General features: G+C 51.4%; 2 protein-coding genes across 2 annotated transcripts; one reads left to right on the top strand and one right to left on the bottom strand.

The window, feature by feature from the left end:
- The first annotated feature begins 2,835 nt into the window (after nt 1–2,835).
- On the top strand, nt 2,836–5,697 carry MRPL11 (mitochondrial ribosomal protein L11). Its single transcript, XM_003798349.3, has 5 exons — nt 2,836–3,051; nt 3,367–3,462; nt 3,890–3,983; nt 4,070–4,229; nt 5,452–5,697. The coding sequence occupies exons 1-5, from the start codon at nt 2,929–2,931 to the stop codon at nt 5,555–5,557; spliced, it is 579 nt and encodes a 192-aa protein (XP_003798397.1). The 5' UTR covers nt 2,836–2,928; the 3' UTR covers nt 5,558–5,697.
- Nucleotides 5,698–10,692: 4,995 nt separating this feature from the next.
- On the bottom strand, nt 10,693–16,254 carry NPAS4 (neuronal PAS domain protein 4). Its single transcript, XM_003798351.1, has 8 exons — nt 15,901–16,254; nt 15,040–15,191; nt 14,770–14,872; nt 14,380–14,653; nt 14,089–14,198; nt 13,632–13,767; nt 12,069–13,504; nt 10,693–11,412 (listed from the first exon to the last, which is right to left on the bottom strand). Exons 1-8 carry the CDS (start codon nt 16,073–16,075, stop codon nt 11,384–11,386), a joined length of 2,415 nt encoding a protein of 804 aa, XP_003798399.1. The 5' UTR covers nt 16,076–16,254; the 3' UTR covers nt 10,693–11,383.
- Between the last annotated feature and the right edge of the window lie 11,093 nt (nt 16,255–27,347).

Below are 27,347 nucleotides of genomic sequence, written 5' to 3' on the forward strand. Positions count from 1 at the left end.
AAAAAAAAAAAAGAATGAGATCCTGAATCAATATGGGTGGAACTAGAGGTCATTATCTTAAATGAAATGAACCAGACAAAGAAAGACAAACATTGCGTGTTCTGACTTGTAAGTAGGAGCTAAACAATGGATATAGAGAGTGAAACGATAGACAGTGGAGACTAGGAAGGGTGAGGGAGTGGGAGAGGGATGGGTGATGAGAGACTACTTAATGTACTTAATAGGTACAATGCATATTATTCAGGTGAGGGACACCCTTAAAGCCCTGACTTGACCACTGCAAAATCTATAGATGTAACAAAATTATACTTGTATCCCACAAATTTATACAAATGAATAAATAAATAATTGTAAAAGGGGCTTGATGTAGTTGCTGACGTTTGAGCCCAGGCGTACAAGATCAGCCTGAGCAAGAGAGAGACCCCATCACTATCAAAAGTAGAAAAAATAGCCAGGCATTGTGGTGGGTACCCACAGTCCCAGCTACTTGGGAGGCTGAGGCAAGAGGATCTCTTGAGCCCAAGGGTTTGAGGTTTCTGTGAACTATGATGACAGCATGGCACTTTCCACAGGGCCACACTGTGAGACTGTCTTAAAAAAAGTTATGTTTCGCGGTGTCCATAGCTCAGTCGGTAAGGTGCCGGCCCTATATGGCCCTGGCCAGCTAAAACAACAATGACAACTGCAACAACAACAACAACTACAACAACGAAATAGCCAGGTGTTGTGGCGGGCACCTGTAGTCCCAACTACTTGGGAAGTGACACCACAGCATGCTGCCTAGGGCAACAGCTTGAGACTCTGTCTCAAAAAAAAAAAGTTGTTTTTTTTTAAATTTATTATTGGGGATTCATTGAGGGTACAAGAAACCAGGTTTGTTCTTGTTTTTTAAGAGACAGAGTCCAACCCATCACCCTTGGGAGAGTGCTGTGGCGTCACAGCTCACAGCAACCTCCAGCTCTTGGGCTTAGGTGATTCTCTCACCTCAGCCTACTGAGTAGCTGGGGACTACAGGCGCCTACCAGAATGCCTGGCTATTTTGTTTTTTGTTGTTGCAGTTTGGCCAGGGCGGGTTTGAACCCACCACCCTTGGTATATGGGTCCAGCGCCCTACTCACTGAGCCACAAGCACCGCCCATGTTTTTGTTTTTTTAAGGATTTGTTTGACTGTGGGGCACACAGAGATAAATCAGACCCAGCCTGGCTTGTTCTGAGCCAGGCTCTGCAAGTGCTTCACCTGAATTGACCAATTTCTTAGGAGGCAGTTACCATTACTATGTATCAGCTCTATTTTACGAGAAAGGAAACTGAAGTACAGTGAGGTTAATGATCTTGCCCAAGATTTTACAGCTTGGTTCCAGAGTCTTGATATGTGTAATGAGACTGAGTGTTACAAAGGCCTTGACACACTTCAGAGGCAGGGACAACCACATTTAATTAGTGGGAGTCTAATATGCATTCATAGAAAAAAAATTTATGTTTCACAGTTTACAGCGTAGTTTTACATGGATTCTCTCATTTTACTAGATGGGGCAGTATGGAGTCTTGGTTAAAATCATGGAGTGGGAGGAGACTGGGCACGGTGGCTCATGCCTGTAATCCCAGCACTTGGGAGGCTGAGGTGGGTAGATTGCCTAAGCTCAGGAGGTTGAGACTAGCCTGAGCTAAAGTAAGACCCTGTCTCCAAAAATAGCTGGGCACTGTGGCTGGTGCCTGTAGTCCCAGCTACTTGGGAGGCTGAAGCAAGAGGATTGCTTGAGCCCAGGAGTTGGAGGTTGCTATGAGCTATGATACCACAGCACTCTACCAAGGGTGACAAAGTGAAACTCTATCTCAAAAAAAAAAAAAAAAAAAGCATGGAGTGGGGAACCTGTGCCTTGGGGCCACATGTAGCCTTCTGGATCCTTGAGTGCAGCCTTTTGACTGAATTCAAATTTTACAGAACAAATTATTTTAATAAAGGATAATATTGGTCATCTTTTGTGTCTCAAATTTCTAAAAGGTGTGCGATAAAAGTATTCACCTCATGCCATTTTGGGGAGTAAATAAGATAATAATGCTCTTAAAGGGCTAAGCACTGTGCCTGACCTATAGCAAGTGCTCAGAAAACAAGTTAAATGATAGAATAAGATGTTGGCTTCTTTGATTGCTCACAGATAATGTATCAAATGTTCTGGACCTGTTATGCCTCACAGCAGCTCTCATTGTACAGATAATCACACCACATGCTTACCAGGGGCAGGCATTGTTCTAAAGCACTTCGTTAACTCAATCCTCACCACAGTCCCGAGGTAGGTGTTACATATTATAATACCTATTGTACAGGGAAGGAAGCAGAGCATAAAATTAAGTAATTTGATCAAGTTCACAGCCAGCAAAGAGGAGCACCTGGGCAGTTTACTTCCAGGGTCTACCCTCTTTACCACACTGCTTTTCAAGAACAGGCAAGGAAACAAGACTCCAGTAAGGAGTCGGGTTCCCAGTGACCCGGGACAGCGACCAGGTTAATTTCAAACCCTAAGATTATGACTGTGTCCGGCAGATGGCGCCCCGGCGCGCAGCAATTTGCCAGACCTGCACTAGGGGGTCAAAACTACCACACCCACAATGCCGTGCGAGCACCAAGTACCGCCCACTTTTTTTAGCTGTCCGAGGCAGTGCCTGTGCATGCTCCCGGGAGAATGTGTGTACTGAGTCCATTCGTGTCTTTCCACTATCTGCAGAAAGCACGGCAAAGGTTTTTTTCTCTTTCTCTCGCCCTCCTCGTCTTACTAGGTGGCGAGCGTAGGACTGAAACAAGGATGTTTTTGTTGGCCTCGCCTGCACTGGCCTAGCGTGAGGACCCTTGACCTTTGGCTCAAGATGGTGGCACCCAGAGTGTGGCTTTTGCGGCGGCCGTGAGGTGAACTAAACCCGAACCTCTGCACCATGTCGAAGCTAAGCCGGGCCACTCGGGGCCTCAAGAAGCCCGAGGCCGGCGGCGTGATCCGGACCATCGTGCGAGCAGGCCAGGCCATGTCTGGGCCTCCATTAGGTCCCATCCTGGGTCAGGTGCGGCCGTGGGTCCCCATTAGGTCCCATCCTGGGTCAGGTGCGGCCGTGTGAGGCGGCGGAGGGTGGGGGCCCTGGAGCCAGGGTGGCTTCAGAGCATGGCTGTGTTCACGCGCATTGTGTCCTTACCTGAGTTTAACATAGAGTCTTCAAGCTTCATTATACTTTTGTGACGATAAAGTGGGTACAAATGGTGGCAGTGGTAGTTGAATCTGGATAGAGGAAAGAATGGGAACAAAGAGAAGGGAAGACGAAGGAGGGAATTCAGCTCCCATCCCCTGTTGCCAGCACTGAGTTCCTGTGCTTCTCTCACAGCGAGGTGTTTCCATCAACCAGTTCTGCAAGGAGTTCAATGAGAAGACGAAGGACATAAAAGAAGGCATTCCTCTGCCTACCAAGATTTTTGTGAAGGTGGACTCTTATTCCCGATTTCCCTCTCTTCTCCTGCCCAACCCAGCGCTCATTCTTCCTGGCCCTGGGGGGGTTGCTACTCTTCTCCTGACTAGGCACAAACAAATCTCTTTCCATTACTGGGTTCCACTTTCCCCATTTACACAGTGAAGACTAGACTAAATTTTTTCCAAGTCCACCTGGTCTTGCCATATTACAGTTCTCCCCTTTGCCCCTGCTTCTCACTAGGGGTTCTAGAGCAGAGTTGGGCCTGGAGTGGAAGTGACAGGGATGTTTGCTGCAGATTTGTATTTTCCTTGTGATTTTTGTGTTCTCTTAGAGGGACATCAAGGAAGATGAGTTTGAAGGAAAGGGGGACAGGATGCTAGAAGTTCCCTGGCTTAGGGCAGCAGGAAGAGATCTTCTCATATTTCTTTTTCCTGTTAAGCCTGACAGGACATTTGAAATCAAGATTGGACAACCCACTGTTTCCTATTTCCTGAAGGCAGCTGCTGGCATTGAGAAGGGGGCCCGGCAGACAGGTGAGAGCCAGAGTGGGCAACTGAGATTCTGGCAGCTCTGAAAGGGAACAATAACACCTGAAGAGCCACTTGTTCTTTCCACCCAGGGAAAGAGGTGGCAGGCCTGGTGACTTTGAAGCATGTGTACGAGATTGCCCGTGTTAAAGCTCAGGATGAGGCCTTCGCTTTGCAGGATGTACCCATGTCCTCTGTTGTCCGCTCCATCATTGGGTCTGCCCGTTCCCTGGGCATTCAGGTGGTAACAGAGTGAGTGTCTGGGAGGTGCAGTGTGAAGAAAGGGCCCACTATGGTGGGAAAATCAGCTTTTGAGACAAAGGACTTGAATTCTAGGAGATGGGGTGGAAGTGGGAGGCCTCGTTTGTTCATTCATTGGGGGATACTTGTTAAACACTTGTTACATACTAAACATTGTTCTGGACGTCATATATAGCCAGGAACAAAGCAGTCATGCTTGACCCCACTCAGAAGTAACTCACAGTCCAGAGGTAGAGGCACACCCATTAGTGGAGCATTAGACTGTCAGATGGTCAGTTTGGTAAAAGAACTATGAGTGTCTTGAGAGCAGAGAGGGGGGCTCCTGATTTTGCATAATGAGTGTGTCAGTGAGGGTGTATTGGGAAGATGACATTAAGCAAAGACCCAGAAAAGGAGATGAAGAACTGAGGAGAAATCTTGCAGAAGTGGAAAGATCCCTGTGAAAGACGGAAGGTGATAGAGTGAAATAAAGAAATTCAGTGTGATTTGGGCATGCAGACTTAGAGGCAGATTGGGGAGAGTGGGGGTATGATATGTGGCAGGGACCTATGGGGAAAGACCTTTTGAACTGTGCCAAGTTCAGATTTGCTCCTGAGGTCAACAGCAGTCCCCCCTGTCTCTCTACCACCACCATGGGGCTTCAGATGACCTCAGGAATTGCTTTCTTGAAGTAAGATATTGGATGGGAAAGCAATATCCAGACAACAGCAGGGACAGGGATAGCACTCAGCTTTTCACTGGCATCTTGTTGCTTGTATCATACTTCATGTGAAGGCGGACAGTTTTTTCCCAAGAGGAATGGGGTTAAGCATAGAGCAGAGACAAACTTGACTTGTTTCAAATATTTATTTTTCCTGGGAGCACAGAGCTGAATAAGTCTGATTCCTGTTCTGGGGGAGGCATACATGCATAGCTGTGACTTCATCACCGAAACAGTATTTATGAGCACAGAGGATGGGCCAGTTAACCTGGATTGGGGTAGAGATAAGGCCTCAATGTGTGAATAGGGCTTTAATAAGGGAATAAAAGGCAGAGCATGGTAGGAGTTGTGGGGCGGCAGTCTTGACAGAGATTTGAGTAAAACTATGGATGCTGAGAAGTCCAGGAAGGGAGATGGGTAAGGCAAGCTGGGCTCTGAGACAGCAATATAGGCCTTGTGAGCTCCCACAAGTGACTGGCCACTCACCAACAGTTTGTCTGTCTTCACCTGCAGCCTCAGTGCAGAAGAGCTGGCAGCTTTCCAGAGGGAACGAGCTATATTCCTGGCTGCTCAGAAAGAGGCAGACTTGGCGGCCCAGGCAGAAGCTGACAAGAAGTGATCCTTCACACTCCCAAGATTTTAAAAGCAGCAGCTGGGAAGGGGGCCAGTTGGGAAGGCTCTGCAAAAGGTCAAGGTCATACCAACCTGATTATTATTTATCAAGGAAACAAGCCTGAATAAACATCCTTTGTCACCCACTCTCAACTTCTGTCTTTGGACTCTAGGGAAGGAGGCCAGTGCTGATGGTAGCCAACATTGACAGACATTAGGAAGTAGGGTCTTCATGCTGCTTCTTCGATGCTGAAACCAAAGCTCAGCCAAGCAAAGTGACTTGCCCAGCTTCTAAGTTGGTGCCAGAGTGTTGGGGTCCCTCCCTCTGGGCAGGGTCCGTTAAGACCCGTGCATCTGGCGGTGATCGACTGGGGAAAAGTAAAGTTAGAAACGACAAGAGACAAAGAGATAAGATACACAGAATAGAATTTTCCAACATGGGAGCACAGGGGACCACCACCCATTTGTGGGGTTCTGAGGGTAGCCCCGAGTGTCAGTTCCACTCAGCTTTCATTGAAGGCTATTTGCTCATTAGCCCAGAGGCTAAGCTGAGAAAGGGAACAAAGACATCAGCAGTTTCTCTGAGCATATCAGCTTCTATTGTTTCTATAATCATTAAGGGTCTGAGCAGTCTTGAGAAATCCAGAACCTGAGCTCTGTGTGGGGGCAGCCTTCAGTCTAAGGTCACACATACAGATTCCTATTGGGGTGTTAATACCTGCTAGTTCACTGTGGAGTAAAACACCACTGGTGTCAAGCTCATCTGAAGAATCGATGGGAAAGAGGAATTTTCCTCTAATCACCACCACAGAGGGTCTTTCTCTGCAATAAGGGATATTAGCCCTCCTACCCATATTTTAGAGCTCAAGTTGTTCCCTTGATCTCTGCCTCAGCCAAATACAAATCTCCACAATGGGGATTTGCTTTGACTGTTAACTGAGGGACTGCCTACTTAATGTTTCTTGCTATCCCTTGCACACAGCTTCCTCTGTGACCATTATACTTTCAGAGTGTTCAGAGACCCAGCAGGGGTGATTGCAAGCTGTATCCCCAACAGGCCAAGCTTCTAGGAAAAGCAGAAAACTTGATCAGATAAGAAAATTAGCAGTGGCTGGTTTAAAGATAAACAAGATAACTTTTCTTTGTTCTGCCTTCCCTAACTTACTTTTATATTTTACCCTTTTTCTGGGGGTGTTTTCCCTTGCCAAGAATGGGGTCTTTGAGTTTGGCTTCTGTAGCTCAGTGGTTACAGCACTGGCCACATACACCAGGGATGGCAGGTTTGAACCCAGCCCAGGCCTGTTAAACAACTACAACAACAACAACAAAAATAGGCATTGTGGCAGGCGCCTGTAGTCTCAGCTACTAGGGAAGCTGAGGCAAGAGAATCCCTTGAGCTCAAGAGTTTAAGGTTGCCGTGAGCTGTGATGTCACATTCTACTGAGGGTGACATAGTGAGACTCTGTCTAAAAAAAAAAAAAGAATGGGGTCTTTGATCCCCATTCTGCCTGCACCAGAGGTAGGAGTGGAACCCAGGCCTTTTGACTAGAAATGCTGTGTCCTTTCTCTCCCAGGGGAGTGAGAATGGTCAGAGTAGGTGAGGGCCATAATTACTGGGGGTATTGCTTGTTTCTTCCTTCAGAAATCTCTTATCTCTTGGGGCCCCACCTTCTCAGCAGAAATAGACACTGTGTGGATTTCAGTTCAGTTCTGGCAGGGTTACTACACGGAGCCCCTAGATCCCAGAGGCTATTCCAGGCCCCTTTACTAAGCTCCTGACCCTGGCTCTTGGTCCGATATTGCTGACCTTGCACTGTTGTAGACTTCACAGCTAGATACCCGCAGGAGTAGCAGAGCTTCAGTAAGTACCTGCTGAGGCAGGAGGAGTCCTCAGGAAGCCCTTGGCCTCTTGTTTTCTCCATTATTCAGAACATCAAGAATTCTTGTCCTTAGAGAAGGGAGAAGGAGTCAGAAGAGAAAAGAGGTTTGCATTTACTGAGCATCTATTCTGTGCTACACACTTCATTTTATGCTGAAAAATTTTGGAAGACATAGAAAAACACCTATAGGAAAATAAAAACTTTATGTAATCACAGTTGGGACTAAGCCTCCTAAAATGCTGGGATTACAGGTATGAGCTGCTGCCTCTGGCCAGTTGTTTTCATTTACGTAAACAGCAACTCTTCACTCACTAAAGTTAGAAACACAGGATTCCCCTCTTTTCCTCACCCCGCTTTAAATCCATCAGTGAATCCTATCGGTTCTAGATCCACTGAAGTGTTCCAGATCCACTCACACACCTCCCTCTGTACCTGCTGCAGGCACTCTGGGGAAATTCCTCTTCCTGTCTTGCCTGGACCACTAGTGAAGCCCACTCCTGCCTTCAATTATTCTCCTCACAGCTGTCAGTGGGATGGGTTAAAATGGTGAATCCTGTCGTGCCATTCTCTTGCCTGAATCTCCTCAGCAGATTCCTGTTGCACATAGAATAAAATCTAAGTTTCTCGGCATGGTCCAAGGGCACTGGGTAATCCTCTCCCACCACACTTGCCCCTGCTTGCCTTGATCCAGCCCCACTAACTTCTTTTCTATTCCATAAACTGGCAAAGTCTTTCCTTATGTTGATAACCTTACTCTGGCTTCTTTCTCTTTCTCTTTTAGGTCTTAGCTCAATGTTGCCTCCTTAGAAGGGCTTTCAGACACTCACTCTAAATCAGAAGCCCTACCCATCTCCCTCTGCCACCGCACGCTGCTTCTTTCCTTTACTGCCCTGTGCTTTTCACAACTAGAGTGTGAGCTCTGCGAGCCCGGGGACCTTGTTTTTCTTGTTCAGTTTCTCCCAGCCCCCAGAAAAGCTACTAGAACATGTAGGTCATAACTATTTATCACAAGGAAAAATGAGATGGCAGAACCAGGACTTGAGCTCAGTCTTTATGATGCTAAAACTTGAGCCCTTTCTCGTACCATTTTTCCTCCCGGGACAGCGATCTAGCTGGGACAACATGAGTACTGGCTGAGAACCAGATCCAGCTTCTGCAACCACTCCAGCCATGCTATTGGGTGAGTCCTTTCCTGGGCCTTAGTTTACCCATCTGTTCTAGGACACAGTATTGATGCCCCCAACCACGGGGACTGAGAAGAATAGCAGCAGGTACTCCTTTGTCCAGCAGGAGGCGCCATTGGCTTTTCAAATTTTTTCTCTGCATAGAGACAAGGGGACAGATATCTTGAGCTGAATGTCCGGGTATCTCTTCATCCCAAAACACACACTCTACCACCACCCCTCACCACCACTACCAGTAAAGCGTTTTGTTTTTCTCTCACACAATTTTTCCTTTTAAATTTTTACTTATTTTTCCTTTCTAAAGAAACTGCATTTTAAAGTAGACTTAGGCTTAAAGTTGTGAAGACAGTACAGAGTTTCCATACACCATTTCTCATGGAAATGGAGTAACAGCTTACTCTTATAGAGTACATCACTCTCAATTAATGAGCTAACGTTAATACATCTTTTTTTTTTTTTTTTTGAGACAGAGTCTCAAGCTGTTGTCCCGGGTAGAGTCCCGTGGCATCACAGCTCATAGCAGCCTCCAAGCGATTCTCTTACCTCAGCTACCTGAGTAGCTGGAACTACAGGCACCCGCCACAGTGCCCAGCTATTTTTGTTGTTGTTGTTGCAGTTGTCATTGTTATTTTAGCAGGGCCAGGCCAGTTTGAATCCTCCAGCCTCAGTATATGTGGCCCTACCCACTGAGCTATGGGCACCGCCTGATACATTATTATTAAAGTCCATACTTTTTTTTTTTTTTTGAGACAGTCTCATTTGTTGCCCTCAGCAGAGTGCCCTGGCATCACAAGTCACAGCAACCTCAGACTCTTGGGTTCAAGGGATTCTCTTGCCTCAGCCTCCTGAGTAGTTGTGACTACAGGTGCCTGCCATAATGCCTGGCTATTTTTAGAGATGGGGAGGGGGGGTCCTCACTTTTGCTCAGGTGGTCTCGAACCTGTGAGCTCAGGCAATCCACCTGCCTTGGCCTCCCAGAGTGCTAGGATTACAGGCACAAGCTACCACACCTGGCCTGTCTCCTAAATTTTAGCCCTCAAGCTTGGAGGAAAACAGCATCTTTGGAAACTTGTTTTTCTTGACCCACTAAGCCAGTGGTTCTCAACCTTCCTAATGCCTCCTAATCCTGTGACCCTTTAATAAAATTCTTTATCTTGTGGTGACCCCCAACCATAAAATTATTTTTGTTGCTACTTCATAACTGTAATTTTACTACTGTTATGAATTGTAATGTAAATATCTGATATGCAGAATGTATTTTCATTGTTACAAAGGGGTCGTAACCCACAGGGTGAGAACTGCTACACTAAGCTATATTCTACTCCAGCTCTTAGACCTGGAGGGGCCTAAAGGAAGGGGCTCGTCACCCCACACTCCAGGGAGAGGCCCCTGCTCCAGACCAACTTGCCCTTCTTGGGTAATCTGGGATGAGAGGATGTGAGCTGGTGGTTCATGGCGTGGGGGACAGAGAACACAGCCTAGGGCTGGAATGCAGGTTAACGTGGGTGTGTTGCCCCCCTTTGCCTCTCACTGTGGAGGCAAGTCCCTTTTTCCCTGTGATTCTGGTCAATGACATGGTCTAATACTACTGCCCAGGGGTTTAGTTGCTGTGAATAAGGGATGTAAAAGTGTGTCAACTAAAAGCCCTATGCAAGGATAACAGAGGTGGTCATCTTTCCAATGGAAAGACCCATGGCCCCTGCTTCTCTGCAGGGCCAAGCAAAGAAAGAACTCATGTCCACAAGCTTCAGACCCGTGTCCAGGATGTTGAGTGCTATCCTGCACCGTGAGCAGGAGGGAGATCTGTTACCCTCTCACACTGTGTGTGGCGCTATGAGGAGAAGACGCAGCATCTGTTTCAGCTCCAAACTCTCCAGTTTCCAGCACAGCATGGGCTGTGCACTGTACTTGTAGATGTTGAGTGAGTGAATGAATGAATGAGTGCATGAGTGAAGGAAGAGATGCTGGCACTGGGAACATGTTCACCTTTTACCTCCAAACTCTGGGGCTCCCATCTAAGCCACCCAACTTTCTTTCCCCCACCCTTCCCATTTCACAGCAATGTATGACACTGGGGGTACCAAAAAGGCAAACTGGACTTTATTATAAAGTTGGCTACAAAGTCACCGCAGCACCACGAGGTGGCCGTCTGGGCAGGTCCAGGCGGTCTGGTGGCCGGGTGAGTCCCGCACCAGGTACACGCACTCGTGCAAGCACATGTGTGATGGCAGGTCTGCCTTCCTCCATCGGAAAGGAACGTAGCGTCTCTTCGCGCCCCCCACCCCAGGCGCGGGGCGCAAAAGTCACAGGAAGGGCCGCCAGGGCGGCAGAGTCCATCGGAATTGAAATCCCGTTACTGGTGTGTAGAGAATTCTACGTGGATGTCAAGAGCCCCTCAGGGCACAGGCTGGCCCAGGTGGCCCAGGGGTGGCTTCGTCCCTACGAGGGGAGAACTGGCCCAGGCCAGTGGGGCAGTGCGGCAGGGAAGTGAGACTCCCCCATTCTCCGCTTGAAATCCCATTCAAGGAAACTCACTACGAGTGAATACAGATTGAAATGGAAACTGGGATCGCTCAGAGTCTCTTGATTTTAAAAAGAAGCTCCCCTCCCTTACCCTCCCACCTCCCCCCCCCAGTCTTCAGGGCCTGGGAATTAGATATATCCCCCTCTGGCCCCCAGAATCCCCCCAACAGTCCTGGGGGGGTGGAGAGCGGCTCCACGTCTTGATGACAATATGCCATACTTGACGACGTTAAGTCACAGACTTATTCAAAACGTTGGTTCCCCTCCACTTCCATCTGCAGAGAGAGAGAGAGAGGGTGGGGTCAGTTCAGCCTATTAGGACAGGAGGTCCTTGGACTGAGAATGTGACGTGGTGTTGGTACATAGCATGAGCTTCAAATATGTTGGCCCTGTAACTGAATGATCTCCAAAGGCTCAGCAGATAGGGAGACAATTTGGATGGATGGAGGGTACCTATGGCTGCAGTTTGGAGAGGATGGGGAGCTGCTGCAGTGGAGCCAGGGCTGAGCCCCATCCCCATTCCTTCCCCAGAAATCTCTTGCTCTGTATCCCCTATAGGGGAAGACTACTGGAGTTGAGCTCCAGTCCCCTTTCCATTGGTTTGTCGTGTGACCTGAGGAAAATTTCTTTAATTCTGGGACATTGATTGTCTTCATCTACAAAATGGAGGGAAGAAGACTGACATAGGCCCCTCACAGGCCTCTGTTTAAGGACCCTCTCATATTCAGCCCCGCATGCCCAACCCTGCTAAATCCAAAAGTCTCACATTAAATTTTTCATTTTTTCTTATCCTCATTGCTACCCTTGGCAGGAGGTAATGTCATCTCCTTAATAAAACTAAGGTACTGAGGGAACTGATTCATCTAATTCCACCCCGCATCAAATTGGCAGGACAGGGACTTAAGTTCTTAGACATTTTGGCTGGACTCACCTTCATGGAAGCTGTCTTGAACTTGGCTCTGGAGTTGATGCAACTCATCAGTAAACCCATCATAGGGGAATGCTGAGACACCTGTCTCAAAGGCGGTTTCATAAGTGGCCAGGTCCTCCAGGAAGCTGTGGTCTTCTGGGGACAGGTTGTTGCAAGGCGATGGGGGCCCTCCTGGGCCCTCTGCCTCAGGATCTCCTGAGCCCCATTCCTCACTGGGGTCTGGGGTAGAGAGATCCATGAAGATGTCTTCCACGGGCGTCTCTTCCAGGAACATGTTGTCAGGGTCAGCCAGGAAGTCTAGTTCCTGGCATTTCCAGGGCTTCAGATCCAGGCTGAGCACAGGGGGACCAGCCCCCGGCAGGGACAGGTTGGAGTCCAGGGGCTCCAGCCCTCCAAGTGGCTCCAGTCCGCCAGTGCCAGCCTCAGCTGAGAAGGGCCTGTCCATGCCCTGAGCCAACTGGCTAATCTGCCGGATGAGACGATCGATCTCATTTTGCTCCTTCTCTGAGTAGTGGAAGAAACTCTGCTTGACTGGAGAGGCCTCAGGTGTGAGCAGGCCTTCAGGTACCAGAGGGACATCCACAGAGAGGGGGCCCCGGAGCTGGGCTAGGGCCAAGAGTGTGCAGTCCCCATTACCAGGGCTGCTAGGACTTGGGGGCAACTTCTCATAGAGAAAACTGCATCCCTCCTGCGCGAAGTAAGTCTTGGTAGGATTGGGGCTTAGTTGCTCTGGGAAAGTTTGGCTGGGGCTATTCAGATGTGCTTGAAAAGCTGTGCTAGGAGGAGTCAGCTGCTCACGAGAAGGGCTGCCCAGAGGCTCTGGGAAGGTGGCAGTGCTGGGAAGCAGCTGGTCTGGAAAGGTGGAGGTGCAGGGAGTCAACTGGTCTTCATAGCTTCTGGCTGAAGTTTCGGTCAAAAGGCCTTGTAGTGGGCTAGTTAGTGGGTCTGGGAAGGTTGCACTGCTGGGTGTCAACTGATCAGAGAAGGTTGCAGTGCTTGGAGTCAGCTGTTCTTGAAGAGAGGTGGATGGGGTGGGCAAGTGAGTCTGGAAGGGCTCATGGAGGCTGAAGAGAAAGGCACAGCCTCCTGGCTGGTGGGGTGTATAGGGTGGGGTGCACACAAGATCCTTGCTCAGGTCTCCTTGGAGAGAAGGCTCAGGCCCAGAAGGGAATGTCAGGTAACTGAAGTCAATCCCTTTGGGGGGTCGAGGAATGTCTTCTGATGCTGAGACAACACTCAGTTCAGGAGCACTGGGGAAAGTGGTGCTTCTGGGAGCTCCCAGAGCTGGAGTGAAGAGTGGGTTAGTGCTGGAGCACTGCTCCTGGGCGAGAATGTTCTCAGGGAATGAGGGCAGCATGGTCGGGGTGCCCAGGACATAAGCTGCCTGAGTATCTTCAGAGTTCAGCTGTTGGCGGAGGCTCCAGGCTTCCATGTCACTGGAGAGAAGAGTGGATGCAGCTGTTAAGGGTTTGTTATCCATTCCCAGAGAAGTCCCCTGATTTATACCTTCTCCATGCCTACCTCAGCTACTGCCCCCACCCAGGACCCTGCCTCACAGCTCACCTGATTGGGTAGTTATTGGCAGTAATGGGGCCCTCTGGACCTTCTGAGTATAACAGGCAGTAAATCCATGCCCAGCCTCCAGGCTTGGCCTGCAGTCTCACCACCATCTCTGCCTGAATATCTCCACTCTCAGCCACTGGGAAGAAAAGAGATACAGATTTAGGACGCCCGTCAGGCAACACTACCTAAAAGACCCCCTGCTCATGTCTCCGCTGAATTGAGGTAGCCATGAAACTCTCTCCTCTGACTACCCTACTCTGCTCCACTCAGCTTCCTACCTCAGCCTCACCACTCGGAGTCCCCCAGTTCTGGTTCTATTCTCACCTAACTGCTTGCCCTAATGGTCACCCTATAGCACCCTATAGGATCCAAATCTTGATCACAACCCATTCTTGGTCTGGTCTCCCATTCCCTTTCCCAACTTCCTGTCTTGTCCCCAGCCTCTCTGGACACTCACACAGGCGGTAGTGTTGAGCAGAAGCGTGGGCCAGGTCCTCAGGGTGCAGCAGTCCATACCATGATTTACAGAGCAGTTCACTGCGCTCAAAGCCCAGGTAGATTAGAACACTGGGAAGGTGGAAAGGGTGAGGTCAGCTTTCTGCTTTCTCTCTTTGATACCCATGCATCTCACTCCCTCCCAGATCATCTGCCATGCTAAACCCCATCCTCCCTACCCCTGACTCCAGAGTCTAGGGTCCCCTGATCTCTGACTTCCCTCCCTCCCGGGGTCTGTACACTCTGGGCTTACCTCTCAGAGATATCCAGCAGGACCAGGTCCTTAGCATGACGGCTCTGGAACATGGCCAGGAAGAGAGAGGCAGGGCCAGGCCCGGGGCCAGGCCCAGGGCCAGGGCGAGGTCTTGGCTCTAGTGGGGCACAGAAAGCTGTGAACACAGGGTTTCCTGCCCAGTAGGCCCCAGGTGGGTGAGCATGGAATCGGCCTCGAATAAGCACCAGTTTGTTGCCTGTGCTCTGGCGCCGGAGGGACTTAGAGGTGTTGAAGCGACAGCGGAAGAGGCGATCTGCATGGATAAAGAGGAAAACTGGTAAGAGGATGGTGGCTGAGCAAGACGGTGGGTGGGCAGGGGCAGGGCAGCAGGAGGGAGACTGGACTGAGGAAAGAAGAAGGCTATCCTACCGTTGTCCAGAGCAGAGGGCAGGGTGAGCTGCTGGCGCACAGTGAGGTGGTCAGCTGGGTCAATGATGTCGTAGATACTGTCACCCTGGGCAACCAGGTCCACCTGGAGGAAGGAAAAGAGGAGATGACCATTAGTGAGAACAGTGAGAGCAGAGCATTGTTCCAGCACTGTGCAGGGCACAACCCCTCCCTCCTTAGAGGTCCTCGTTTTCTCCAGAGTGGAAAGCTCATTGCGCCCCTGCCAGAGCTGAGAGGACCCTCAGTACTCACCATGGAGTGGCCCAGGTGCTCGCTCACACTCTCAGACAGATACAGCAACTTCCCCTCAGCTGTGAACACTAGCAGAAAGCCAGGTAGTGCCGCTACTATGTCTTCAAGCTCTTCAGCTGAGAGAAGCCCCGAGGGGCCCTCCAGAGGAGTGCCTGTAGGGTAAGAAGAGATGGTGAGTCCAGAGTAGGATTGGGAGGCAAAATAGAAATTACTGAGACAAGGTTTGAGTTTCAGAGAACCGGAGGAATTTCTGAAGGACCTGCCTCTGCAAACACCTGTTGACCCGCTACCCGTAGCTCTTGGCCAGGGAACCTGTTGCCGTTTCTCCACACCCAGCGAGCCCTTCGGCTTCTAAGCCGGGGCCGGGCCTCAGCGATCCTGAATTTCAGAACTGCGGACAGAGCCCCAAAGCGGAGCGTGAGTTCAGCACCGCGGACAGAGCTCCGCACGGAGAAGCCTGCCGTCAGCACCGCGGACAGCGCCCCAGAGGCGGCAGAAAAGCGCGTTCAGCATCGCAAACTGAGGCGGCCCTTCCCCAGCAACTTCCCGGGCTTCCCTCCCGGGCTCCCGGAGCTTCTCTACTCTGGTGCGGACTGAGAGACCATTCTGCCCTGGCTCTTCTCCTCCCATAAATCGGGTACTAAGGACACCATCCAGGCTCTCAAACCCTCATCGGGAACTAAGTGCGTTCTGGACAGAGCTCAGGAGGAAAAGTAAGAAGTCCTGAATCCCCCGAGTCCCTTCTCTCCCCAGCTCGCCAACACGCTGCCCTAGACTTGCAGCAGTCTCCGCGGGTTCCCTCAGCTACGCCGTCCCCTGGTGTCCACCAGCTCAGACCTCCAGTAGCCCCAACTTGCTCACCTCCAGCGAAGAAGACGCCCTTGCGAGTGTAGATGCAGGCAAGGCTCATGATGTGCAGGTAGGACAGCCGGACCTTGTCCGCTTCGGCCAGTGGCAGCAGCTCCTTGAGGTTCCGGATCTCGGCGTTGATCTGGTCGCGGCGCGCCTTGGAGGCGCCCTTGGTGGAGCGGTACATGACTGCCGGCTGCAGAGCTCCAGCTCCGGCGCTCCGAACACCTGCGCTCGCGTCCCGACGCACCGGCGGCTTCCTCCTCTTTGCTTCCCCGCTTCTCGCTCAGGCTCGCTCTCTGTCCTCTCCTGGGCTCCGCTCGGCTGCGCTGCCCCCCTCGCCTGCCTCGTTCCGCCTTATATAGCTCCTGCCAGGCGTGGGGGGCTCGTTTTAGAGACGGGGGGGCGGGAAAGCGGGAGGCTGGGCTAACCAAGCTGCAGCGGGAGCCTCTGGCTGGGGAGGGGGGCGCTCCTCCTCCCTCCCCGGCTTCCAACGTCATCTCATGACGTAGAACGAGAGCGGGAGGGGGACGAGGGCGGGGGGGGCGAGAAGGGAGGCTGCGGAGGGGGCCAGGCTGGCGGGAGCTGAGCAGAGAGAACGGCGCTGCATCAGGAAAGCCTGAGACGGGGGTGTAGGGACCCAGGCGTCCGAGTGTGCTCAGTCGCGGGTAGGGACAGGGCAATCTGAAGCCCCCGGTATGAATCTGCAGAGGGCAGACTGGGGCTGGTAGCGACGTTGATTTTTCTGAGAACATAAGAGAATAGGGAGGGGCAGGGTCGTCTGCAACCCCCACCCCCGGCTATTTACAAGGCAAAGGTCACGTTCACGTGCAGGAACGGGCTTTCTTTGGCCTCTGTGGGAGAGGTCACAGCTGGGGTTCCTCTCTGGGAATTACTTAATCTGGGATTCCCTTGGCCATTTTCAAAGAATAAATCCCTTTCCCCCTTCCCAAACCCAGGCCTTTACCAGGGGGTGTTACGTAGGGGGTCTGAGTCCCTAGGATGGGGTAGAAAGGGGGTCCGATGGGAAAGAGACCAGCTTAATTTGGCCCCCAGACTAGAGTAGAAACAGCAACACCAGCGCGGTAGTCTAGTGATTCTTCCTTTCTCTGCCAACTCATTACTCTTAGCTGCTGAGTGGGGAAACTGAGGCAGAGACCCAGGGCAAGTGAGGATCTGAGTCTGCACTCAAGCATCTCGTTCCCCTCCCCCCGTTGCCGGCCCCCAAAGCTAGCGGCTCCCCCTCTCCCGGCGTTGCCAACCTCGTCTCCCGGCGGGCCGGGGGCGGGGGCGGGGCCGGGGGAATCCCAGCTCCATATTAGGACAGGAATCCTCCGGCGGCTGCCGCGGCGGCGGCGGCGGGCGGGGCCGGCTGCCTCCGCACCGCTCAGAGAGCTCCCCGCCCTGCCTGGACGGGGAAGATGGGGAAGCAGCAGAGGAGTGAGGGGCCGCGCTGGACCCTCCCTGACCCCGCACCTGCCAAGGACCCCTAAATCTCGCCAGACACTGCCCACGCCTCCCTCCACCCGGTCCCCTCTGAAGGTGACAGGGCTCCTCGCTGTCTCTCCACCTTCAACTCCCCACCCGCCTCCATTCCCGGTTCTCTGTCTCATTGCGCGAGGTCTCAGCTTTGTGTGACCCCGACCGCAAAGGCTCCCCTCCCGTCCCATCTCGTCTCTGCCTCTGTTCCGTCAGGTTTGTCATCTTGTCGCCTTCGCTCTATCCTCTTTGTTCCCTTCTCACCACATGACTGCTCTCTACAGGGGCAGGGAGAAGCCGTTCTTACCCCAGGACCCCATAAAGGAAGGAAGGACATGGGCTAGGGAATATTTTAATCTAAAATCTCGTTTGGTGGAGTAGGGTGCGTCTGTGAAATCACTTGAGGGGCTAGAAATGAAGCCAATTAAAAATGGGGGGGAGGTGCCCTGACTGTAGAATGTCACACAGGACGGGTGGAGAGGAACTTTCACACCAAGAAGGAAAGTGTGGGGTCAGGGAACTTCCCAGTTCTCATGGACTAGGGTGGTAGTAAGAGAGACCGAAGGGGTACATGTTTCTAGGGGACCCTATCCCTATGGCTGTGCCACTATGGCAGAGATTGAGGCCATCCATGTAAAGCCTCCTGTGGTCAGTGTCACAAATGAGGTGGAGGGAATGGTAAGTGTCTGTCAATGTCCCCCACCTTGTTGTCTTAGATGACAGACCAGACCCTCCAGGATGTAGGTCTCTGGGGCCTCTTCCCTTTCCCTATCTCACCTCTGATGTACCTATCCAACCCTCCCTGAAACTTCCATTTTAACAAGCCCTTGATCTTGACCCCTTCCATATCACAAGTTCCTGTTTTCTTTACCCATTGATACTTTAGGCTTTGGCTGGGAGAGATTCTTTGCGTCTCTCCACAATAAGAAGTGTCTATTGGCTGGATCCAGCTGATCTCCAGCAAGCTGAGCAGATCCACAGGAAGAAATGGGGCCCTAATCTCTGTCCATGGTTCTGAAAGAGTTGTCCTGGAAGTCGGATTGGCTATGGTTTGCCTGGGACATCGGGGCTTGGGTCCACACAGGCCTCAGGATGAGGCCCCCTTTGGCTGTGCCATTCTCCTCTGAGGATAAATTTGGAGAGGGGTTAGAGGGCCAAAATTCCTGGGTTCTAGGAGTAAAGTAAGTGAGGGAGGAGAACTGGGCTCCAGGGACAAGCCCCTGGATTTTTCCAGGAGGATGGACTGGGAAGAAGGCACTTTGGAAGAAAAGAAGGGTCTAGAAACAGATAAGGGAGGGGTAAAGAAGGGCTCATCCTAGTTTGCCCACTGTGATTCAAGTCGAGAAGCTCTGTGTGCCCCAATGTGCCTCTCCCTAGGCCAGCTCCCACTCCCCTTGCCTTCCACCTCCATGAAGCTATTTTTAACTGTGCAAACCCAAAAATAGCTTGGCAGCAGCTTCAGGCCGTGGGAGAGGAGCTATTTATATCACCAGGGACGGTTCCGAAATAGCAAGCAGGAGGAGGGGGGCGGCTGGCACGCTAGAGAGCTCCTGGCCGCTGCTAAAAATACTGGCAATGTGAGTCATCCTGGCCTGGCTGAGTCACCCCAGTCTCTCCCTCCTCCAAGTGGCAGCAGCAGCAGCAGCAGCAGAACAGGCTAAGAATCGAAATCCTGAGCTGGGGGAGGCATCAGAGCTGTTAGCTATGGGAAAGTGGGCAAGTGAATGAATCGAGAGAGGGGCTTTGGGATGAGTGTGTACAAAAATAGAGGAGCAGAAGCCTCCCATGCTCTACTGGGTAGGCATGTGACATTCCCAGCTATGCACCACTGCTTGGGAATGTCTGGGCAATTGAAGGAAGGGAGCCAGACTCATGTATGTGTGTGTGTGAGAGTCTGTTCATCTGACTGTGACTGTGTTTGTATATCCATGTGTCTGCATCTAAGCCAGTCTGTCTGAACATGTTTTTGTGTATCTGTGTATCTGTGTCCACATGTGACTTTGTAGCTGCGTGTCCATACCCCCACTGTGTATCTATGTTTGCCTATGTCTTTGTCTATGCCTGCCCTTTAAAAAATAAGTCTCCAACTTCCTGAGTTGTGTGTAGTTGTTTGTGCCTGTATATATTTATGCCTACAGCTGTGTGCCTCCATTTGTGTCCACATCTCAGTCTGCTCCAGGCCCTTCTCTCTCAGCAGCTGACATTGTGCATGGATGTGTATGCTTCCCTAGACTCAGTATACCTTCTGCTGCCATTGCTGATGCCACTTGCTAGGCTCTTGCCCTGTCTATCCCTTGCTCACCTCTCTTCATGTAGCATCCTCTCTCCTTTCCAGCCCAGGGTCCCCAACCATGTGCAAAGGTCTCTCCGTTGCATATGGTTGCATATAATATCTAGTAAAAACAAGAAGGAAAGGAGCCCCACATGACCTCTCCCTTTTCTTTTGAATCATCCTGAATTGTCCCTGGCTTGGAGGAGTAAGTGGTTTTCCATCACTCCATATTTGGGGAGCTGAGAGAAGGGCTTTCTTTAGTTCTTTAAAAAAAAAAAATCCTGGTGTGGGCACAGGCATGCGTAGCACGCACATGCACACACACACACACACACAACTGAGAGAATGAGAGAGGAAAAAAAATCAAGGTCCTTTCTTTACTGAGAGGAGCTCGCATCTGTTGCCATGGCAACCCACCCACTCCTTCCCCGAAAAATCACCAAGAAGAGGTGATGGTATCGAGGAGGGATTGGCTGATTCCTTTATTATTTTTTCCGAAAAAGGTTTTTTTATAGCAAGAACAGGCCGTGAGATTCTTTGCTCTTGCCTTCCATGGCTTTATCAGGGATGTAGGGGGGACATCACCCCTCAATCTCCGGTTAGAGAAAGGAGAGATGTATCTTTTCCAGAGATTTTGAGGAGGATGGCATCTTGAAAAGGAACTGGAGGGTGGGCAAGGAATCTGCTTCTTCGGGATAGCATGAGACTCCTGGCTGCTCTTCTGGAGATTTGGAGCAAGGATCTTGACAGGGAGCTGGCAAAGTGTGTCTTGTCTTGCTCTGGACAAATGTGTCTCTGAGAAAGAGTAAGAGAGAGGAGGAGAAGAAAGGGAGGTAAAGGGGGAGAGGGAGAGAGAGAAAGAGACAGAGAGAAAGCATGAATGAATGAATGAATGACTTAATGGGGCTTCAGAGAATATGACAAGATGCCAAAAGATGTAAGCTCTCAGTACAATATGGTCCACAATATGGCTCAAGACAGGTCCATTGGTGCAATTGGTGATGGTGCAAGTCACCACTAGACCACAGCTGTGGCTCCATGACTTATGGCCATAGGCTAAATATTCTAGAGGAGCACTGAAGCCCACCTTTCTTTACTCTAGTCCCAGGCCAGTTCTCAAAGGCCTCCTCCAAAGCCTGGTCCCCAGCCACTGAAGCCACGTTAATCTCTCAAGTGGACTGTAGCCTCCTGCCAGGTGGAAAGGAAGGAAATCCTCATCCCCTCCCATGCTTGCCTTGCTTGGTGTCACTTGGGGTTGGGGGTTGGAAAGAAAGACCAAGAATCTGACTCTGGAGAGACACTTCCCCCTTCTGGCAGGCTGCTGTCACCCTCAGCAGGCAAGGACAGCTCTAATTGGGGTTGGGGTGGGCAGTGGGTGTAGCTCCATGCAAAGTGATGAAGTAGAGAGGTGTGAAGACTTCACTTCAGATCTGCTCTGATCTATGCTGGTAGTATTGCACTCACTTGATGATGGAGAAACTAAGGCTCAGAAATGGACAACAACTTAGTCAAAGTCACACAAGTCATTGGCAAATTCTGAGCCTTCAACCAAGCTCCTGCCTCCCTACCCAGGCTTGTTCTCTTATACTCTGGTGAAAGGCAACGATCTACAAGCTATGGCCTGCATGCCAAATCTGGCCTGCTGCTTCTTGTTGTAAATAAAGTTTTATTGGAACACAACCACATCCATTGGTTTACTTACTGTCTATGTCTGTTTTCACACTACAATGGCAGAGGTGAGTAGTTGCAACAGAGACATGAGGCTCACAAAGCCTAAACCTTTCACTGACCCTTAAAGTTTGCCACTCTTGGAGTAGCAAATGTGTTCACACTAGGAATATCTCCACTTGTTTCTGTCACCCAGAAAGCTCTCTCGCCCTGAGGTGTGCCAACCTGTCATTTCATCTCCTTTTACTCTTCCAAATGTAGCTGTCCTCCTGCACACCTTAAGGCAGGAGAGGTGGGAAGCCCTACAGGTGGCTGTGTAGATGTAGCCTCCCCACACTGGGGTGATGCTCCACCTTCTGTTTCCACAGCAACATGAATTGGAACTAGCAACGAAAAGGCAGGGCATCTCATTCCCTGCCTATTCTAACTCTAGGCCTCAGGACTGCGTTTTGGGAAGGGGAGGATCCTATGGTTGGTGATTAAGGTATTGTCAGGAAGAAAAAAATTTCTTATGGGAGAAAACTGAGGAAATTGTGGTGTCTTGGACCTCCTGAAGTCTCCAGTGTAACTAGTGGGAAGAATCTCTACATGCCTTCTCAGAGAGGTTGAGTAACTTGCCCAATGTCACACAGCTAGAATGAGATAAGTTCAGAATTAGAGCCCAGGTTTCTGACTTCTACTTCTTTGTGGTTTTTTTACTAGATTGTTCTTTTGAATTGATGGGTTTGAAACCACGTAAAGGTTTCCTGACAGATTCCCAAGTACCTCACCAGTGTCTGTGGCTAACTGTTCTGGGCAGTGAAACCGGGATCCCCATGCAGAGCTGGTTTGTGCAAAGGCCATGCTGTCACAGTGCAGCTTGGCAAGCTGTTTTCTTTTTCCTACGGCCTTTTCATTATGCTCTCACTTCGTCAATTCTACTTGTACACAGAAGCATTCAGAACGTTTTATCTATTTATGGTTATGAAATCAACAAATCTCATGTAAAGAGAGTGCAGGCTGGCACCCACGCATTGAGACGGCCAGAGCTGGCGAGGGAGCTGCCTGGGAAGGTAAGGGACACCGAGCCACAGAGGAGGCAGAAGGAGGAGAGCAGGGCCCAGGTAGAAAAAGATGAAGCTTTTCTGGACAGGTGCCTGAAGGCAAGGCTGAGATAAGGACACAGGATGCAGTGAGCAGCATGTCAGACCACCAACACTCTGAGAAAAGAATCAACTAAACCACTTCTGAAATGCAGAGTGAGGAGGCCCCAAATGCCATGGAGAGCCAGAAATGTAGGACATGGGCCTTGCCCTCGAGCACCCTCTATGCATTCACTTTTGGGAGTCCTCTCCACCATGCCACCAGGGTCAGCTGGTAAATTCCTCCTGGCCCTCTGGTCATTCAATCAGTGGTGCCTGGCACAGCCCCCCCCCCCCACAGTGTCCCCAGGCTTCATGCTTCCTCAGCACTGCCCTTCTCACCCTGCCCTGTCACTGTTTGTACTGGGCCATCTTCCCTGCCAGCACCCACATCCAGTCTCCATATTCCCAGAGCCCAACCCAGGCCACACCACAGAGCAGGGCTTGGGTATTAGTCACTCAAACAACAGAAAGCAGAGGCCCCAGTCTGGGCCAGCCTCTGTGGAGACACAACAGTGACCAATTCAGGGTGGGCTTGGACTTATGGAGCCTCCAGGTTGGGGAGAAAGTAAGAACTCTGTCCAGCCACTTAGGTGGGACACTGTTGTGAGGGGGGTGTGCAGGATATCTTGGGTTACAGAGGAGGGATAACCCAGCCTGGGGAGGTGCATTTGAGCTGAGGTGCTGCTGGTGGCAAGAAACTGGCTGACCAGGTGAGGTTGTGTTGGGTGATCAGGGTGGACAGAGAAATGAGGCCTTATAACAAGATCCTTCATGGTGCCAGGTGGCCACAAAAGAAAGTGCTATGGCTGAGGTCGTGGAGTGGAGGAGACAGGGTTGTGTAAGGGGCCCAAACCAGCCTGGAGCAGATGGGCCAGTGGGGAGGAGCTCTGAGGAATAGCCCAGGCCTCCCCAGGTCTGCCACTGGGGACCCCTCCAGACTGGCCCCCTGCACCCCTGCCTTCTCTTCCAGCCACACCCACTGCCTTCCACAGCTGCCCACCATTCCCCTGACCCCCACAGTGCCTTCATACATGCTGTCCTCTCCTGGGGCACCACTGTCTCTTGCTTTTGCCCACTTCATCTCATTTTTCCCTGAAAGTTCAGCTCAAATGTTGCCTCCTCCAGAAAGTCTTCCCTGACCTTCCCAAGTAGGTCAAATCACCAATTACAGGTTCCAGGCACCTGTGCCTCTGTTAGCATTTGACACAATAGCAATTTCAAACTTTATTTTGGTGACTAATGGCTTATTATCACTCCCTCGCAAGACTGCAGCCACCATGGCAGTGGCTGTGTCTGCTTTGCTCCCTGCTGACTCTCAGCATGGTGTGGTAAGGTGCTCCGAAAATATTAGTAAGGCATTTTTAACAAGATAGAAAGAATGGAGGTGTTCTACTCAGAGGAGAGAAGCCTTGAAAGGGGTGGCTTGGCATCCTCAGGTACTTGCAGGGCCATCAGGAAGCAAGTAGGGCGGACAGCCTGCTCACAAAGGTGGGAGGGGGCCCAAGGCAGGAAAGGGTCCCACCTCCCTCACAGACTAACTTTGTGACATTGGTCAGGTAAGTGGTTTAACCTCTTGTGCCTCAGTTTACCCATCTGTTACACAAAGATGTGAGAATAATAGCGCCTTCTTCAAGGGGTTGATGTGAGAATTAAAGCTATTAAGTAGTTAAAGCCCTTAGAAAATGCCTAATGCATAAAAGGAGCACAAGAAATGAATATTTTAACTTTATGAAAAACAGAACGTTGGGCAGGCTATGCAGAAACAGCACGGGACGGTTTGGGGGCAGCATGTGTCCCGCACTGTGAGTGTGGAAGCAGCTTGGGCACCCCCTGGCTTTGGCAACTTTGGTCTAGGCTGGGTCTGACCAGGTGCCGGAGGCCAGACTGGGGGCTGCAGCAGCTCCAACAAGACGGAGAAAGATGACAGTGGGGCCTGGGAAGTTGAGGGGTGCTCACAAGTGGCCCCGAGAGCTTGGGGCTCCAGGGTGTTCTCCCCAGGGCATCAGCTGGCTCCCACACGGCTCATCAAGACTAAGGTCAGGGCAGCCCAGCCCTCCCATCCTGGGCTTAGCAACCGAGCTCCCTTGCCAGTTTTCTAGAAAGCCACCTTGATCATGTTCTTCCCCAGCTTAAACTCTCATGGCTCCCTCACTTTCCATTACCCAAAACTCATCCTGGCCAGTGCCTCCTGTCTTCCCCTCTCCCCACAGGTGCCCAGGCCAGCACAGGCTCCTTGTTCTCATCTCAGCACACCTAACAGGTACACAAACTCATCAAAACCCTATGACACGTGGGCGGTTATTATTCCCACCAGCCCAGGGTCAGCAAAGAGGTCATCTACAGGGAACAGCCCATGGAGTCCAAGGAGAGACTGGTGAGGATTAAGGCTCAGGTGGTTAGAGGCCTGGAACTGGGCCAGTGACAGAAGGGGAGCCCTAGGTGCAACAGGGAAGAGACCCCCAAGAGCAGGAAGAGTGCTGCTCTCCGCTTGAGAATGCCAGACCCACAGGGAGTTGGTGAAGCCACGGCAAGAAGGGGAGAGTGGCAGTTGTGGCCCTGCTGATGAAGCACCTTTTGGAACTCAGAAGGGATGAGCACCCAGTGGATGGGGGCGGGACACCAGGAAGCCTTAGTGGAAAGAACCATCTGTTTGAAGAGAAAGCTTCTGAGTCGCTCAGCCCAGACAACGGTAGCTGGAGGAGCCTCCGTCATGAAGTAAGGGTTCCAGAGAGGTGAGCTCAGTCTAGATGTCAGTGGATTATGAATGGTGTATGGGATGGTCCTGGACAGGAGGATCAGAAGACATGGATCGTGCTCCTAACTCTGCCACGAGCCTCCCAAGGTGTTTAAACCCCTTCCCCTTTGTGGGCCTCATTTTCTCTATTGGAAAAGTGGCTGTGGGTTGCACCACTTGGCCTCAAAAGGCCCTTCTTTCTCTGTCACTCAGCATCTCTGGGCCCAGGTCCCACATCTTGGGCCTTGGAAGTTGAATCCTCTATGTCCCTAAGATCCAGTTTCAGGTGGGGATGAGCCCATGTCCCCAGTGCTAGGGTCCAAATGGGCATAAAGTGTCCCAGAGGACTAACTCCTCCGCCCTGGATTAACAAGCCCCCCCCCCCGACACCTGGCTGTGAGGTTACAGGGGGAAGCAAGTACTGGTATCGACTCTAGTTTCCTTATTCAAAGCCAACCCATTGGGGCCACTCTCATAGCTCGGTGCCAGTACACCAGAGGACTCACCGTTGGAGGGCTCCAATGGGTTCCAAGATGCAAAAACAGACCCCTGGTCATCTTCAGAGTGGGCCACACAGCCTGTGACTGAAGCAACTACTGTCTCCAGCATTGCTGAGCTTCAGATTGGTGGGAGGAAGAAACCCTCTCAGCAGTGTCCTTAGCCGGCCACATAGGGACGCCACAGCCTGGCCAAAACACTAAGTTTTGGAAAATCCCAGACTTACACTTGGAGCCCCTTACAGACCATCTGTCTTGAGTGATTGAAGCCTAGTGCAGAGAATGGTGTGACCCAAGTGACGCAGCCAATGTGTGGTGGAGGTGGACCCCAACCAGGTCCTGGGCTCACAGTACAGTGACCTCCCAAAGGCTGGCCTCTGGGGTCAAGGTGTGGAGAAAGAGCCTGGTTCAGGAGGCAGGGTCTGCATCCTACGCTCAAGAGCATGCTGATTTGCTCTATGACCTTGACAAATTATCTTTCCAAGGTCTGCCTCAGTTTCCCCCTCTGTGCATTAAAGTCTTGGCTCTGGGAATGGTTCCTCCTTGGAAGTGCCATTCAAGGCTCCAGGGCTGACTGCTCCAGAGCACAAGTTTCTCTTCCCTGCTAGACTCAGAGCTCGCAAGTGCTGGGCTGGATCGGATCCACCTCTGGGTCCCCAGCCCAGGTCCAGAGTAGGGACCCAGAGTTGTCTGGAATCCGCAGAGCTCCTCAGCAGCGCTCAGGCACTTTGCAGCTGTCCTCCACTGGCTCTGGTCAAACGCCTCCAGAGGGTGCTGCAGGGAAAATGCAGGTGTCAACAAGACTGGGCAGGGACAGAGTGGCTTGGAGAGCCCCAACACAGCCCAGCAGGCCACATTTCCAATCAGAAACCAAGTGGTACTCTTAGGCAGTCTGGAAAAGGGTTGTTCACTCCAGAAAGTTTCAGAGAGCTGGTGGGCTGCAGGAAGTCTTCAATGGAAGCAGACGTTTCTAAGCAGCAACCTGATTGGTTGGTCGTGGGGTCCATGGGATCCAGAGCCTGTCCAGAAAGCCGACCTGGGTCTGGACTGTGCAGCAGGGCTGTGGCTGAGCTGTCCAGCTCCTCTGCTGGGCACAGGGGCCAGACCGCCACCTTATGCAGCCATACTCAGTGTGCAGGAGTGAGGCCGGCCAGGAAGTCAGAATCCCTGGCTCTGGCCCTGCTCCTCCAGAAACATGTCATGTGAGTCTGATCAATCACCACTCTTCTCTGGGCCTCAGTTTCCCTTTCGGTTTAAGGTGGAGGTTGGAGCAACTGGGAAGGGGTTTTCCTGGGATCTTAACTTGGCTCCAGGCTAAGACCAAGGAGAAGAGTAAGGCAGAGGGCTAAGGGAGGTGTGAGTCCCAGGGTGGCCCCGAGGGCAGTGAAGTCCTCACCTGGCATTTCACTCCGCGCCTTGTCCAGAGAGGATCTCCAGCTGCGCTCGGCCGAGTATCTTGTCCCCTTCCAAGGTTTGTGCAAGGGGGGTGAGGGGTCTCTCCTGTTGGAAGGAGCGAGAGACAGGGCGAAGGCCAAGGGCAGGACCTTCTTCTAACATGGCTGAAAGGTCCCCATGAGGAGTGGTGGGCACTAAGGTTGAGTGGGGGATGGGCTGTAGCGCCGGGGCTTTCCGGGCCCAGGACCCGCGCGGAGCTTGCGGCTCGGGGGCGGGGGCAGCTCCCCGGC

Source organism: Otolemur garnettii, unplaced genomic scaffold, assembly GCF_000181295.1.
Source record: "Otolemur garnettii isolate 467f Iridium unplaced genomic scaffold, OtoGar3 scaffold00134, whole genome shotgun sequence".
Taxonomy (NCBI): Eukaryota; Metazoa; Chordata; class Mammalia; order Primates; family Galagidae; genus Otolemur; species Otolemur garnettii.

Excerpts from the sequence above, each read along its gene's own strand:
- MRPL11 (XM_003798349.3), top strand. The coding sequence starts at position 2,929 with ATGTCGAAGCTAAGCCGGGCCACTCGGGGCCTCAAGAAGCCCGAGGCC. Across the intron at positions 3,463-3,889 it reads CTACCAAGATTTTTGTGAAG|CCTGACAGGACATTTGAAAT; the intron begins GTGGACTCTTAT and ends TTTCCTGTTAAG. Across the intron at positions 4,230-5,451 it reads GGCATTCAGGTGGTAACAGA|CCTCAGTGCAGAAGAGCTGG; the intron begins GTGAGTGTCTGG and ends CTTCACCTGCAG.
- NPAS4 (XM_003798351.1), bottom strand. The coding sequence starts at position 16,075 with ATGTACCGCTCCACCAAGGGCGCCTCCAAGGCGCGCCGCGACCAGATC. Across the intron at positions 14,654-14,769 it reads GCCCTCTGCTCTGGACAACG|ATCGCCTCTTCCGCTGTCGC; the intron begins GTAGGATAGCCT and ends TTATCCATGCAG. Across the intron at positions 13,768-14,088 it reads TGCTCAACACTACCGCCTGT|TGGCTGAGAGTGGAGATATT; the intron begins GTGAGTGTCCAG and ends TTTTCTTCCCAG.